A 16,507-nucleotide genomic window follows, 5' to 3' on the forward strand; every position below is an offset into this window, starting at 1 on the left:
CCAAAGACCCACTTCTCGACCTTGTGAGGTAATAAAGCCAAGCTCATGCTAGGTGCAGGGGTGCTTGAGTACGTTTCCAGCACTTGAGGGGCTGAGGCATGAGGCTCAAGAGCTCGAGGCTAGCTTGGGTTACATAGCAAGGTCCTATATGAAAAAATATCAAAAAGTCACCCACAGAAGTGGTACTGGCATTTCTTAGAAAGAACCATGGAAATACCAATATCACTATGGTGACTCTAGAGGCCAAGGAGAAAAGCTCTGGAGATGTCTGATTCACACACTTATACATACAGAATACAGCACAGCACACACATATATGCATGGACATCCACACAAACACGTGTACACATACAGACATTCTCATAGTTCCATGTGTGCCAATGTGTGCACAAATGTATACGCAGCCACATATGCATTCCCACAGGTCTGAACACACCCATGCACACAAACACTGCCCACCATATGCTGATCCACATGGCATACACTCATTAGCACACATATGATCTAAAAATACATATGAGATTTATTCTTCAATTATATCCAACCTTTGCTATAAATACTAGATTTCATTACAGTGCCAGACATGAGAAGAAATGTTTTAAAATTAACTGTGGGTGTAATAATATCTTTTATTGATGAGGAAGACTTAAAAAAAAAAAAAACAGTTGAGAAATGGATATCCTGTCCTGTAGCCTGGACAACCACTACGAGGTATACAGAGAAAGAAGGTTCTGGATTCTTCTGGCAAAGGAACCCATGATGCACCGGGCTTCACTTTTAGACTTCCTTGAGTCACCCTTTCTTAGCTCACCCAGTGGGCCACGTTTCCTCCCTACACCAGACAAGGACACACAGATGACAAACCACAGCGGGACAATGCTGGCCTGCTGGCCAATTTCATCTGCAGAACAAGTCACACTGCCTCAGCAGACCACTGCAAAGGAGGGCTCTCAGGCCAAGCAAGCTGAATGCCTAAGACCAGGCCAGATGCGCATTTACGTTTAGCTGAGATGTGCCAGGACCCACCCTCCCAAGCCTGCGTAAACCCACCACAGGTGCATCAGAAAGATGAGACGCCCACATGCCACCCACAACTATCCATGGCTTACAAGCAGCTCAGCTCCTTCAGAGAAGCAAGCCCAGGCTGTCTGCTCATCAGATCCTCTCTTTCCCAGGCCCTACCACGAAACAGTGATCATTGCAGCCCTGCCATTAAAACAGACTGAGGCTCAGAGAGAGAAGTAGGCACATCACAACGATGACTACCCTTTATTAGATAATACACATATCAAATTCCAGCTGCGAGAGGGGCAGAGCTGGCCAAAGGGCCACCGCGCACTGAACACACTGACCTGCTTCTCATTCTCATCCTCCAGCCGCAGCCGGTCCTCAATGCAGTTTCGAGCCTGCAGGAAGGCCTTCCTCTGGGAGCGCTCCGTCAAGATCCGCACGAAGACGCCATACATGTTCACACCAAAGAAGAGCAGGGCATTGGCACCGAGCTGTAGGGAGAGAACAGTGCAGATGTAGGGTCTGTCCAGGCTAGGCAGGTGCCGGAGGGCACACAGAGGCCCTCCAATAACCCCCCAAGTCAGCTCCAAAATCACAGCCACCCACGGATCTCTAAGCACCACCCAGACAGACCCACAGTGAAGCAGAGCAGGAGGCACATGGGGCGGAAACACACCTCTGCCCATACAAAGATAGCAATGTTCCAGCATGTCAGGGATTTGGGGTGCAGCTCTATCGAGGCTGAATTTTACCCCCTTCCAATTTTACATGTTTTTTATTGATCATGTCTTTACTTGATCTTGGAAGACCTCAGAGCATAACTATATTTAGAGACAGATCCTTAAAGGCAGTAATTAAGGTAAAATGAGAACATTAGTGTGAGCCCCAATCCAACCAGACTGCTAAGATCGGGGCACAGAGAACTTGAAAGGCCTGGGGTAGCTCTCCCTGCCCCAACCTTGATTGTAGATCTCAGCTTCCAGAGCTGTGAGAACACAGGTTTCTGTTCTATGAACCACCATCCCCCATGCCCCCGCCCCACACACTCTGTGGCACTCTGTTATGACAGTCCCACCACAACAATACACCTACTACCAAAGAATATGAAATGGCTGCTTTCAACACTACATGGAACATGCCAGTAAGATTCAGAGGAGACAATTTGACAAAAATTGAACTCAAGTCATTGATTTGGGCACAAAGTAAACTACAGCACAATAAGACCCTGCTCTGTAATCAACCCCTTCCATGGTAACAGCCAGGCCGAGGAGGGGCCTTCGGGGAGCCCAGATTCTTAGGCCTTCTCTGAAGGCCAGAGGGACAGTACCAGTTGGATTAGCTAGGATCTCAGGAATACAGCTTGTGCCCCTAACCCAGCTCTGGTCAAGATCCCACAGGACCAGAAGACTTGACACAAATGGGCAATGGCCAAAGAACTCAGCTCAGACCCCAGACATCATCCCTGTCTACTTCCCCCGAAGGTCTCTTCCCCTGGCCTGTCCCAATACCTAGCAGACCACGGGACCAGAGTTGGACAGAGACATTTGTTATGAATCACAGAGGAGCGTGGTAGCCCCCACAGCAGGGGATGCCTTCCCAACCCAAGGTGATATGGGTCTGTCAGCTGCCAGTGGGTAGAATTTCTATCTGATTAAACCCAGCATTCCCACCTGTGCATGAGGGAGGAGGGAGGATGCAAGCTTTGAGTGCTACCACTCCTCATTGATAATCCTCACGGAGTCCAGCCGTGGCTGTCCCATACTCTACACACACAGAACAAGGGCAAAAGCTAGCGTGAATGTCTCCCGACAGCTGCTGGCAAACTGCAGAGATGTCCTAACCAGGAAGGATTACAATGGATAGGAGTGAGCCTGAGACAGCCTTGGGATGAGAACTGCCAGCCCTTGGCACTCCTGGAAGCTGACCTGGGAATAGGCAGGCGATCCAGCCTGGGACACCATAGAGGACAGATTTGGGCCACAGAGAAAGATCTGGGCATCTTCAAACTCAGGTTGTGTGAGAAGACCTCTTCTAAAGGAATGTAAAATGAGGACCGAAACTGGAGACTGTCTTAAAGCATCCAGGTCTCACGTATGACCTTAACCTTGACTTGATGTACAAGCAGGGGCAAGCCTGACAGAGAGGTGTCTGTTGCAAATGCCTTACTAATGAAAATGAGGACGTAAGTCCAAGGAGTGGAAGCAGTAGTTAATTTAGAGCTGTGTTGCCGGCACCTTCCGGTGGGGTGCATCAAATACGGTAACGGTGAGATTGTAACCAGACAAGTTCTTTAATTTGCTTTTGCAATCATCCTCTAATTACTTACACCCCTGCTTTGTCATCAAACACTAAATCCCTTCTGGATTTGTACCTCTAACTTCATGAATTCCATCTGTCATAAATAAAGCTTTATATCTCAAAGTCATAATCCAGTAGCGGTCATAGGTACTCCAGAAATATATTAGAGAGAGCATCTCACGGTGACCCTGACCTCACCTTGTGACCCTGAGAATCTCACGGTGACCCTGACCTCACCTTGTGACCCTGAGAATCTCACTGTGACCCTGACCTCACCTTGTGACCCTGAGAATCTCACGGTGATCCTGACCTCACCTTGTGACCCTGAGAATCTCATGGCGACCCTGACATCATGGAACTCACTAAGGATGCGAACAAGTGTGTCCTCTGTGTCCTCAGTAGCTATACTCCAGCCCGACCCCACCGTGTGTTACTTCTTCCTGGCACCTACTCATCCCCTGGGAGATTCACGGGACCGTGTGCTTGCTTAGTAATACAGGCTATTCCAATAGCATCGCTGTGGCTCTTTCAACTCACAGGAAGTCAGGTAAATCACTCAACTAGAGGAAAACACACCAAGTGACTTCCCAGGCCAGGAGTTGTGGGAGGCTACGTGATACACACAGCAAATACAACCAATGTCACCAACTCCCCGGGGGGTAGGGGGAACTCTCTGAAAAGCACCTAAGATGGTAAACAATGGTATAGGGCTCAGCACAAGGGCCAGGTTTGCTGTTTCTAGGACTCACAAAACTCTGAGCAAGGCCTGTCAATGTCTATCAAACCTGCTCCTCCTGCTCCTCCTCTTTCCCCTCCCCCTCCCGCTCTCGAACATCCCAATTGAAGTTTCCCCTCCCTCCTCTCCTCCCAGTCCCTGATCCCACCTCCCTGTTCTCTCCATCCACTCCTTGTCCATTTCTCCTCAGAAAAGGGCAGGCCTCCCATGGCTATCAACCATCCATGCATGTCTATGCAGTAAGACGAGGTGCCTCCTCTTCTATTAAGGCTTGACGAGGCAACACAATAAGAGGAAAGGGCCCCCAAAGCAGACAACAGAGTCAGAAACAGCCCCTGCTCCCACTGTTAGGAGTCCTGCAAGAAGACAAAGCTACACAACTGTCTATCAAACCTCCTAAAGCTACAGAACCCTAAGTCCCAAATACAAAACTGGCTCAAAGCTATAGCAACATCTCTAGATCTGGATCTTGGGTAGACAGAACATCAGGACCCACAGCACACACTGGTTAGGACATCATGGCCATTACAAAGATGACCCCGTAGGAGATGCTCAGTGTCACAGGATAGATGGCACAGTGTCACCCTCCCCTTGTCCTCAAGGCAGGACAAGAGCCAAGGCTGAGGTGTGAGGGACCAGGCAGATGGGCCTGCATGATGTCCAGCATCTTTCAGGACAATGTAGTGGACTGGGCTCTAATGGGACACCTGATTAACAACCTCTGAACAGCAGGGGAACCTGCAACAGGCCAAGGCCGGAGGAGAGAGCCATGTTCTCTGGTGAGCCACTGAGCCCCAGGGAAGGGCCTGCCAAGAGGCTGCCTGCGCCTTCTAGAGGAAGTGAAAAAGACAGATGCCACTCCTTAAAGGAAAAACTACAATTAAAGCCTCCCTTCTGAGATCTGCCCACATCGTGTCTTCTCCCATGACGTCCACTAAGAACACATAGACTCAGATTAGGGGTGTGTGACTGAGAGTGGATGGAAGAGGTAAAAGCCAGTTCGTTCACTGGTCAGATGCAAGGCCTCATGCACTGACCCTTCCTTCCTAACCACATCGGAGCCCTTGTCCACACTGTGGGGGGGGGAGGTTGGGGGGATAGACTGTGAGAATGGGCTGGCTACCCATCTCCTCGAAGCGCAGGGGCATCCCTGGGAGACCCCTGGCTTCTCACCATCTGAAGTGAGAAGCTCCCCTCTCCATGTTCACTAGCTTAAAATCTGCCTGCTCCAGGACAGAAGTATGCCCAACTACCCTTTGGACATCTGGAAGGCTGCATCCTCAGGGAAATCAAAATTCTTCAAGATGCTGTCTTCCCAGGAGCCACCAAGGGAAAGAGACCAGTGGGTCAGACAGCCCCATGGAGAAGATGTGCAGAGAATGGCTTGTGAGGGGAAAAGTGACCCCTCAGGAAGACGAGGGGAGATCTGCTAAACGCCTCTCACCTGCCCAGGCCTGGTCCACCTAGCTAACCCTGGAACCCCCTCCTCATATTGGACGGTGATACAATTGTATTCACCTGGCTGACACAAGCTCACCACCTCTGCTCTCCATGGGGTTAGTGATTCTCAATTCTCCCCAGGAAGCTTTCTCAACTTCTGGCCAAAGGGGCATTTGGACCCAGGAGGCACATTGCCCAGTACATTAGACTGGCAATATGGCTGAATAATTCCTCATAATGGTAAGAGGGAAGTGCCCTAGAACCTTTGTGAGATTATCACAAACAAAGGAGCCACGGGTTACAGTATCTTTTCAGGGGAAGGGGTGCTGGTTCCCATCCCACCTCCACACTCCCTGAAGGCATCCTGATCTACCACCACCACTACCCACATTGGCCTTGTGGCCGCTGCAGCCAAGTCACCTGAGAAGCCAAAGCTTCTGCTTCTAGTGCATTCTCTCAGGCCTTCTACCCAGTCACATTCTAATCCTTTTAAATTATCTCCTTTCTCCTCTTCACTTGCAGATCTTTTTTCCCTTCTGATCCCTTCCAAGCTTCTGTCTGTGGACTCCACATCTGTCTCAAGTCCAGTGTGGCAAGAATGGATGCTCTGTTCAAGGTCTCTCAACTATTCTCGGGTTTCCAAAAGCCCCAATCTCTTCATGCACACATGAACACTCCACACCAAATTCAGCAATCATGCTAATCCATGAATATCCCTCATGAACTCCGCCCAGCCAGGCAGAAGGTTGGCGCATGGCACAGCAGAGCCAGCTGGGTCTGTGAGAACAGGGCCAGCTCTAATAACTGCTCCACATTCTCCCTGCATCCACAACTCACTCTGCGCCACTGACCCCATTCTTCAGACAGACACAATGAGGGCGAGGAAGAAGACAGGGTTTCCCGGGTGCTGCAGCATGTGCCCTGCAGTGGCCCCTACCGAATAATACCCCAGTGATGGGGGGTACACCCTACATCTGAATCAATGTTCACCCCACAGCAATCATAACCAAATTCACTGCATGGAACCAGTCATCTCCCCCATTAAGATGCAGAGCATGCTGGCACCGGATCCTGTAGACCGGCTGCAAATAAGTTCAGAAGGATTCATAGCCCCTGCTTGGCCAAGCAGAATCTAGAGAAGAAGGATTTCCCAGGGACCCAGAATCTCTCAAAGGCACAGATGCAGCAGGTTCCAGGAAAGAAAAGGACGGGAACGACATCTCCATATGCTTTCCCTGCATGTTCAAAACATCACCACAGCCAGCTCCCTCAGTACAGGAAGGGGTGACGTCTCCGCAAAGGAGGAGTCGGGGTTGTCCATGGAGTACCACACTAGACTCGGAGTTATCAGGATGAACTCAGCTTCACTCGGAAACAGATGGGCTCAAATACAATATTTACAGGAATGTGCATTCTTGCAAATCTGTTAGCACTGCTGACAGAAACAACAAGGGTGCCCGGAGCTCCGGCAGTGGCCTCTCATGTGAACCTCTGAGGAAAACCCAGGCTCAGTCAGGTGTGGTGTGAGACACTGGTAAACCCAGGAGACTGAGGCAGAAGGATGGCAATCCAAGGCTAGCCCAGACTATAGTGAGACCCTATCTCAAACAAGCAGAAAGGATCCCTGGATGGAAGAGCTGATTCTCAGACCAGGACAAAGCATATAATATGAAGGAGTCTGGAACACCATCCATGCCCCATTGTAAGGAAGAAGTGTGTAGAGGTCACTGGAGATGGGGGGTGGGGTATGCCACAGCACACGAGAGTACACAAAAGGGCTCCAAGCAGCCATATTTGGACCACAGGAGCAACAGAACCAAGGGGTATTGAATTACAAGCCATGTGTAAGGAGAGCCATGCTGACAGAAATCAATGGCTGACTTGCAGGAAGACAGACACCAGCGACATTCCCAACCACGCATGGCCACCCTGGATCTCAGAGGTCAATTCCCCACTCCCCAGAGAAAGGGAGGGAGCGCCTCCCCCCCCCCAAAGAGCACAAGAAGGACAAAGACAGAAGAGAGCAACTCCAGGGGGAGGTTGCTCAGCAGCACCCCTCAGCCCAAGGAGAGCAGCTTGGCAGTGACAAGCCACACCCACAGAGGTGAAGCTCTTGCTGTTGAAAACCCAGTACCCCAAGGAGATGAGGAAAACCATCAGACCAGGATAGGCACTGGGCAGCCCCTGGAAGGTCACTATGGCCACACCTGGGAAAGCCCTGACTTTGAACACCCCCAACACACACACACACACACACACACACACACACACACACACACACACACATACACACACATCTCACCCATCTCAGCATCCTGAAGGAATGGCCAACCACAACCTGACACCATTATCCCACCCTCCCAGGCACCTGCTTCTTCTGCTCTGTACGACATACACAGGCCACACGGGACCAAGGCCAGGAGCTGGGAGTCCCTTCTCTTGGCTCTCACCTCAGCAATTTCCTGTCCCCGAGCCTCTGGGCCTCCTACCTCTCTCCACCCTCACCACCTGTACAACCTATGCTGACTAGAACTGCTCTCCCTACATCAGATGTGCCTCCCTGCAACGCCCTCCCCCAACCCTCTTCCACCCTCCACCCGACATCTCATGCTCCGGAAAGAGCCTTAAAACTGGAGCACGCTGGAGGCTAGCCTGATCCTGCCCACCTCCCAGGATCCTGCCCCCTGTGCAGCATGCACAAATACACAATTCATGTCCTGTCATGTGCAGCATCCGGCTGCAGACAGCTTCACATTCTCAGGACTGCTGCCCCAGCTGCTACCTTGACCTAGAGACTCTCCTGACCCCTTGATAGGGTTGAGTGGCCCTCTACCATCCTGTGGTTCCCATATTTATACTTCTCCCTATTTAGTATGCAAACCTGTCCACTGAATTTGCTCCAGCTGTCAACCTGTGGTGTTCTGGGCTGCCCCTGAAGCAAGTACCAAACCCAGGCATCATTCAAACTGTCTGGAGGACAGAGAGTGGCTGTCCTCAGACACATGAGCATGAGCACGCGGCCTGCTCAGGGGGCTGTTCTCTCGAATCGGTTCATAGCATCTTTGCCATTTCTGAGAAGGACCCGAATCCACACAGTGCTCCACACACAGACCAATGGCAAATCCATGGGCAGCCCTCACCTTGTACAGCCGCTCATAGGTGGGGGCTGAGGGGCAGGTCAGTCTCTTGGCTCCTTCTGGGCCTCCTTAGCTAGACACTGCCAGCCCCTGCCTACGAGTGTCCGCCAGGGTCTGATTGTATGTCACTTTCTTCCAACTGTGCCTGCATTTTCAACAGCACGCACAAGTGTGTTTTTAAATTAATGTAATTGCTCGCTCACTCGCTCTCTGGTTCTGAATCAGTAAACGCTTTAGAATTAGCATCATTTGAAAGAGGACCAACAGAATGCCGATCTTTGCTGGAGACAGTGATAGCAATTCAGGAGCTACGGTTCTGGTCTCTTGCTTCTGGGAGTGTCTGAATTTTCCATGGTTAAGATAAAAACAAGTTTAAAAACGAGGATATGGTGACTCCCCGCGAGCTCCTTGTCCCCCAGGAACCTCAGAGGCCTGTCCCTTGGTGTACCCTGTTTAACTCTTTGCACCTCGATTCCAAGAGGCTCCCAGGTAAGCACATAGAAGCTGCCCTTATCCACCCTCACAGTACCCCTCTCCCAGCAAGTGGGACCTCTCCTCCTGGACCACTCAGACCACATCTTCAGATGCCAAGGGAGGCAAGAAGGGCTGATTCGGGGACACCAGCAAGGATGCTATGAGTGAGGCTCTAGATGGCTTGGCAACCAGGGACAGTTCTCGCCAAAGTCAGAAGCTCCCCCACAATCCCCTGCACCCTGCCCAGAGGGCCAATGAACAGCCACACCGTGGACATCTCAGCCTTCCAGGGAGGAAGCTCAAATCCACCCACTGCGGCCTCAGACAGTTCTACTTCCAACTCACCCCCCACCCCCACCCCCCGTGATAGTCTCTGTGATGTCGCGGCAGCCTCTTTGGATACCCAGACACCAGCAGAACCCATTAAGAGATAAGGTCGCTGGCTAAGCACTGGGCTCTCTGGTCTTTGGATGAGACCCTACCTGCCACTCACTTTTCAATGCTCCGGAAACATTTTAAAGTGTTGACAAGTGAAGGGGGCATGGCCTCAAGCAATGATTCTTCACACATGATCATTCCACTAGCCCCTCACACCACAGGGGATACAGTTAGAGAAAAGGCCATGGAAAGAAGCTCAAAGGGTGGGGTTTCCTAGCCCTTTCGAGGCTGTGTTGCTTCAGGTGGCACAAGTCATCTTCCCAGGCCGTTGTACCTCCCTCCTCTGGGGAGGGCACAGGTTAAGGCTCAAGGCAAAGCAAGCTAAGCATCCTTGGACTGCCATCACACATGACCTCAATGCAGTATCCTCACACTGGCAGGTGCCCAGCGCACCTCCACCACGGCCAATCAGAATGCTTGTGGCATATTTTTCCCTGCAGGAGTAGAATGTTCTGGAGTGGGCTGCCCCTGCTCCTGGTTCGCTCCCATCTGCCACTTTCCGGAGTCTCTTGAACTTGCCTCTGCCCCTCTCCAATAGACTCACTCAGCCAAATGTTCATAAGATAAAGCTGCTCCTAAGGGTTGCATGGTAATCCATGCCCCATAGATGCCTCTCCCACAGGGGGGCCTGCTGAGACCCTCTGCTGCACTGGCAGGGAGGCATCATATGTAACGGTTCTCATGATAGCCACAGGCTAGGAGCTCTCAACTTGGTTCTGGGTCATGCAGGTGAACAAGAAAGGAGAGACACCCTCCGAAGAATAAAATATTATATAGGTTTATGAAAAGCACAGAGGCCCTGTTGCCAGGGAACAGCACTAAAAGGGCTGTGTGCAGGGTCAAGAGATCAAGGGGACCATGAGGACTGATGGTCTAGTGCTGACCTAAGAGTGTGATAAGGTTCAGACAACAGGAAGTGATTGAGTATTCCAACGCAGTCATGGTCCTGAGGCAAACGAGTGTTCCTTGTTCAAGATATACACGCCACACCTTCTCACTCAGAGACTGCTGTGTTAGCAAAAATGCCCCTCCTGTCTCTCAGAAGCATCATCAGTGCTCCAAGGATTCAGAGAACATAGCAGCAGATGAGCGAGTACCACACAAAGCATGTGGCATGGAAACAATCAGATAAACCACCGATGCTAAGAGAAGAGTGCTCCAGTGGGGAGCACTGGGGAGCCAGCCAAGCCATGCCCTGTGGATGGGTACTGCCTCAGCTTGAGGCCACTTCTGAAGGCCGGAGTCTCTCTTTCAGAAACACTGTACTGTATTTAAGGACTGTTCTGTGTTCTCAGAGTAAAAGATCCACAACGTGTTGCTAGTGTAGAATGTCTCTGTGGAGCTCAGAGGCCAAAGCAAAGACACCAAGGGGCCCTGTCACACCACAGGTGGCTTCCTGTTCACCTGACCAACCTTCCTGATGCTACCACCTCTTCTTCATATGTGCATAGGCACACTCAAGCATGGATATGTGGACAGACACAACTATCCATTCCTCTGTGAACATTTCTACAAGTGTGCACCCATGCACACACATACATGAATACATGCGTGAGTGTGCACAGATTGGGTGGACACCCACAGGGTCTCACCAGTTCTGAACAGCATGGCTTCAAGCTTTCTCCTTATTCCCAACTAAAGGCAGAGCAAACGCCCAACTCAGCCATCAAAGCAGGCCCGGCCTTTCTCCAGTCCGAGGTCAGATCATTCAGGATCTATGCTGCCTTCAACCTGGCCTGGACGTCCAGCATCCTCCTGAGGCTGGTGTTTTAGCACAGCACATAGTAGGAGGGTGGGGCTCCTTAGCATAAGAACATACAACTGTGCAACTGAGATGAGGTCTGGGAAAAGTAAGAGGTTAAAAAGAACAGAGAAAGAATCCCAGGAAGGATTACAGGAGGGACATACTGAAGGAGCTACTGCCACACATGGGGAACAAGCCCACACTGGCTGGGGTTAAGTAGCAGGAAGTCCCACTCCTTTCCTCACTGAGTGTTGAGAGCCTGGACCTTGTTCCTGTGGCACACTGGCCTCACACACACAATCTCACTGAATCAGACAATGTCTGAGCTTAAACCCCCTCGCTCCACAGTGGAGACCCAGAAGTGACCCACAGTCATGGAACTAGGGATGCATGCAGGAGGTAGGCCTTAGCCAATGACTCTGCCCACGCTACCCTCCTTGGGGCTACAGCTCTCTCCTGATGACATACCTACTCTGAAGAAAATGCATTTGAATAGCCCCGTGGTATGAGTGGCCATGAGTGTGCAGAGAAGCGTGCTTGGGTATTCATGTGCGTGGGCAAGAGTACATCCACTCCTGAATGTGTGCGTGAAGATGATCTGCATGTGCAGAGGAGGACATGAGGCTCTAATGCAAGTGAGCATGTGTGCTGGTGTGTGAGCACAGGTGTAAGAGCGTGAAAGTGTGTAAGGGTCCTTGCTGGGGAGTGTGTATGTGCACCAAGTGGCTTGTTTGAGTGTACATTGATTTGTGTTGTGCTTCCATGTGCATATGCACAGGTGTAAAGGTGACAGTGAGCTTGGGTGTGCATGGAGGTATGTTTGTGTGGCTATGTGGGTGGGTATAGAATATCATGCGTATGTCTACATTCTAACACGAGTGTGTAAGTGGGATGATGTGGCAGGGGGCACATGAAGCATTTGTTTAAGTGCTTGCATGGGAGTGCGTGGAGGTATGTTTGTGTGGCTATGTGGGTGGGTATAGAATATCATGCGTATGTCTACATTCTAACACGAGTGTGTAAGTGGGATGATGTGGCAGGGGGCACATGAAGCATTTGTTTAAGTGCTTCTGAGTGGGCATGCGTGCTTGCATGTGAGGGTGAACAGACAAGGGACATGTGTGACTCATGTCCCCAGACACAGTATAGCAGTGTCTACAGAGCCTGAGATGAAGACAAGACAGCTGTGGGAACAGTCTCCCCGGGGGCCACCCTGATCTTTCTGGGTCCCTGCTCCTTCGACCTTGTCTGCTGCAAGTCCTTGCTTCATAGGGGCCTGTCAGGCAACATGAAAGATCAAAGCCCAGGCCACGGGGCCACCACCGCCATATGGCCCAGATGGCCGTACTCTGTTTCTGTTTCTGCCATTGTAGTTGGCAGAGGGCAGGCAGGGTGTTCCCTGGTAGCTTTGAAAGCGCCTCACTCCAAACAAGTCTGGTTCTCAAAGCTAGAGGCAAACTATCAGCTCCCTGGCTTCAAGCAGCTTACTCGCGTGGCAGTGTCCATACCACTGATTCCAGGATGGCTGACAGGACAAGGACCACCTGCCAGGCACAATCCACACAGGATACTCCGAAAGCACAGCTGTCCTATATAACTGTAGGATGAATCACTGCTCCCATTGACAGTGGGAGAAACAGAGGCCCAGAGATCATCCTGGACCCCACCTCACAGGACTGTGCCAGCCCTCCAGAAGTGCCTGGAGACCCCCACAAGCCTGCCTTCACCCATCTACGCCAGCATCCGAGCCATCCGAGCCATCCGAGCCATCCGAGCCACCCTGCTCAATGCCCACAGAAAACCTGTGCACCCAAAGAGCTCAGCCCTTACCCCTGAGACCACAGGGACGTCACAGGAGAAAGAGTGCACCTGAAGCCATCGAACACCCCAGAGGGTGGTGCTGACAGCTTTGATGACAGACAGAAGCAAGTGCACACACATTCCTCGACAACCCTAACTTCCATCACGTGCAACCTATGGTTAAGAACCAACAGAAACTGAAATCCATTTCCTCCACCCTGATAGGCAGCTTAATTGGAAACATACAGTGCACACTAGTGTAATAGAACTGGGCTACTTCAAAGAGAAAGAAAATAATAACAGTAATAACAACTCATCTGAGGCAAGAAAAGAAAAGAAAAAAGAAGAAGCCCACGGGGCCATGAAGAACACTGGGTACGGGAGAAAGCTCAGAGCCGGTAGACCCAGGCCCGCCTGCCTCCTCTTCCGCAGCCTCGGGAAGGGCAGGGTAGGAGGGGACCACTGTGGGCTGAGGTCTTGAGCTGGTGGCCAGACAAGCCCAGGCCCACCTTTCTCAAGAATCCCCTCCCCTCGATAGCACTCCAAGGAAAGGGCCCGCTCCACTACCTCTACTTCCCCAAGGCTCTGAGAACCCCTCTGAAGACGGGCCGTGGTTCTGGAAGGGACTTGCTCCCCTGAACAGAGTAAGGAGACCCACAAGCCCACCTCCACAAACCCCAGTACCAAGTGACAATTTGCTCTGAGCCTCTGCCCTGGACTGGAAGCTAAGGCTGTAGTTCTGAGACTGGGGGTGAACCTGAGGTGGAGCTCTCACAGGGCTCAGCCCCAGCAGGCTCCCGTGGAGACCTAACACCCTCAGACAGCATCCGACCCCTGTATCTGCAGCAAGGGCCACCCTGCAGCACGCCTTCCATTGCTCCTTCTGCATCTGACCCACGCCTTCTCGGGCACTGTCTGCCCAGAATTCAGAGGTGAGGAGGCAGGGCCATCAGCAAAAGGCTGAGCAGCAGCAGAGGTGACAGGGTCTGAAGGGAGGTGGCCACAGCTGCGAGGTACAGGCCTCTCAGACACTAAGTGGCAGAGTTCACTAACACACTGCAGGGTGCCTAGGACTGTGTGATGGGAAGACATTGAAATCCTTGGGGATCAGCTTCCCTTTTACCTCAGGTTTCCCCTACTTGGTCCCATTTATGTGTTGATAAGGGAGTAGAGGATAAAATGCCTTAGAAATGGCAGAAGATTTTCAACACATGCTTTCCTTATGGACTTCTTACATTCACACCATCTCTGTGGGAAGCAGCATCTTTCCTTGGGGGGGGGGGTGAGAAGGAGGCGGGGCAGAGACTGAGTTTTGGTGAGGGAGGGATTTATATCAAATTGGAGGCTAGTCACAAGGAAACCTGGGTACCAGCTACCTAAGAATCCTTGTTTTCGCAATGGGCTTCTTTCCCCCACTGAAGTAACAAGGGCTCCTCTATGCCAGAGGGAGGGGCACTGGCACCTTCACAGGCTCCTCCCTAATCTTTTCTCTAAAAGGAATGCCTACAGGCTGTGTAGGAGAGAAATAAAGAAACTAAGAACACAGCCTTTTAAGGCACCTAGAGAACCCACCATGGTCGGTCCTGAGCCCACAGCTGTCCCTCCAGCCCTACAGTGTATGCTCAGAAATAGACCTGTCGTCATAGCCCCTAAGACCAAGTACCGCTTCCTGCCATCAGAGTCTGGGTGTCTGTGTTGGTCTTACAGGCAGCAGGTACAGCTGACTGACAGCCATCTCCTTCACAGACACCAGTTATTTTCCCCCAGTCTGGAGTCTGTGCTTAGCCCAGCCCCCAACAACTTCCCATATGCTCATAGGAGCTACCTTCTTTCCTTAGATGGACCCTCCCACCTTTCTGTCTTTCATCTCCCTCCCACTGCTAGACCTAGAACAAAACCCTCCCTCAGATGCCACGCCTGGGCAGGACCAGCAAAGGGGAAGGTCCCAAACTCCTGGGAACAGTCTCCCGGTTCACCTCCCACCTGCTTGGGTGCGGTGGTATGGGGAAACAGGAACCTCTAGGGTCCAGGAGAATCCTCAAGAGGAGTCAAGTCCTATGCCTTTGGCCCGGCGGCCCCCTCACCCGCCCAAGTTGAAAGAGACAAAGTTCAGGCTCCATGGAGCCAGGGTAGGGGCTGGGAGCAGAGGCTGTGGAAACCAGACTGTGTGTGACCTTGGCAAACTCCTCTCCTTCAGGGCAGAATTCGGATTCACAGCGTGGTGGTTAGCAATACTGGAGGGGTTCAAAGTGCTTCCCTTCCCACTAACTGCTCCCTCGGGTCCGCGAAATTGAGAAGCGAGCCCCGGATGCGCTCCAGGCGAGCTGGAGAGGAACCCAGGGGCCGCGCGCTCCGCCAGCCTAGAAGCCTGGCCTGGAGACCGCGCACCCTCCCACTTTTCAGTACCTCTACTGAGGGACATGGGTACAACCCAGCGCAGTGGATCAGGCTTGTGTCCCCCGCTTGGCCACACAACTACTGCCTGACCTTGGGCCTGTCACCACCACCACCACCACCACACACCAGTCTCTCATCTCCACCCTAAAGATGCTAGGGACTCTTATCTCGTAAGAGTGGACGGTGCTAGCTCCTCCGGCTGCATCCTCAGTTTGCTGAGTGACCTTGAACACCTGTCCCACCTTCAGAACCTCAGTTTCCCCACCTTCCCCATAGGAAGAACGTTAAACTCCTGCCACCTCCAGTGCTGCTGGTAGATGTGTCTCCAACCCAATGGGGGACTCGTGGTGCCACTTACCGTCCTCCAGAGACGTGGGCGCTTGGCAGGGACCAAGGCGGCTGTGACCAGTAAGTGCGAGGCAGCCACCACCAGCCCGAAGCCGATGGCCAGTAGGCTGCGCACGGGCAGCAAGGCATAGGACACGAAGGTGACCAAAAGGAGTTGCCAAACCCCTTGCTCGGCGACCGCCGAGCCCATTGCGCCTCCCGCAGAGCTCCTCGCGGGGCCGCCCAGCGCGAAGGGGCAGCAGAGTAGCGCGAAGGTGAGGCTGAAGAACAGCGCCAGCTGACCGACCTGCTGCAGCTGGGACACCTGCAGGGATCGGACATTGGTGACCACGAACAGCGCCAGGAAAAGGATGCAGTGCACTGGGTGCGACCCCTTGGCGAGGCCGGGCGCTGGCCCCGGTGCGCCCAGCAGCTCAGCCAGCGCCAGGGCGCCTGCCAGCAGGCTGAGCACAGCCAGCGCTTTCAGCGTGGCCGCCTGCTCCAGCCGCAACGTGTAGCCGCGGAACAGCGCCTCCAGCTCGGGGCACGCGAACTCCTCGCCACACGCCCGGAACCCACGCCGGCCGCCCGGCCCGGCCGCCCGCTCTGCGCCCCCGGGCTCGCCCGCGCCTCCGCCGCCGCCTTGGCCGCGCGGCGCCCCCGCCATCTCAGCGCCATGCAGCGGCCGCGGCCACGGGCGCGCCC

The 16,507-nt window shown here is 52.7% G+C and overlaps 1 protein-coding gene across 1 annotated transcript in view; it reads right to left on the minus strand.

Annotated features, from left to right (window-relative positions):
• The window catches only part of Adcy1 (adenylate cyclase 1), a 115,245-nt gene extending 98,760 nt beyond the window's left edge, over positions 1-16,485 (minus strand). Inside the window, exons 1-2 of the mRNA XM_021210804.2 lie at positions 15,834-16,485; positions 1,353-1,502 (exon numbers count right to left, since the gene is read on the minus strand). Of these exons, the coding sequence (XP_021066463.1) occupies positions 1,353-1,502; positions 15,834-16,469 (786 nt within the window). The 5' untranslated portion in view covers positions 16,470-16,485. The remainder of the gene's footprint in view (positions 1-1,352; positions 1,503-15,833) is intronic.
• Between the last annotated feature and the right edge of the window lie 22 nt (positions 16,486-16,507).

Source organism: Mus pahari, chromosome 13 (assembly GCF_900095145.1).
Source record: "Mus pahari chromosome 13, PAHARI_EIJ_v1.1, whole genome shotgun sequence".
Classification (NCBI taxonomy): domain Eukaryota; kingdom Metazoa; phylum Chordata; class Mammalia; order Rodentia; family Muridae; genus Mus; species Mus pahari.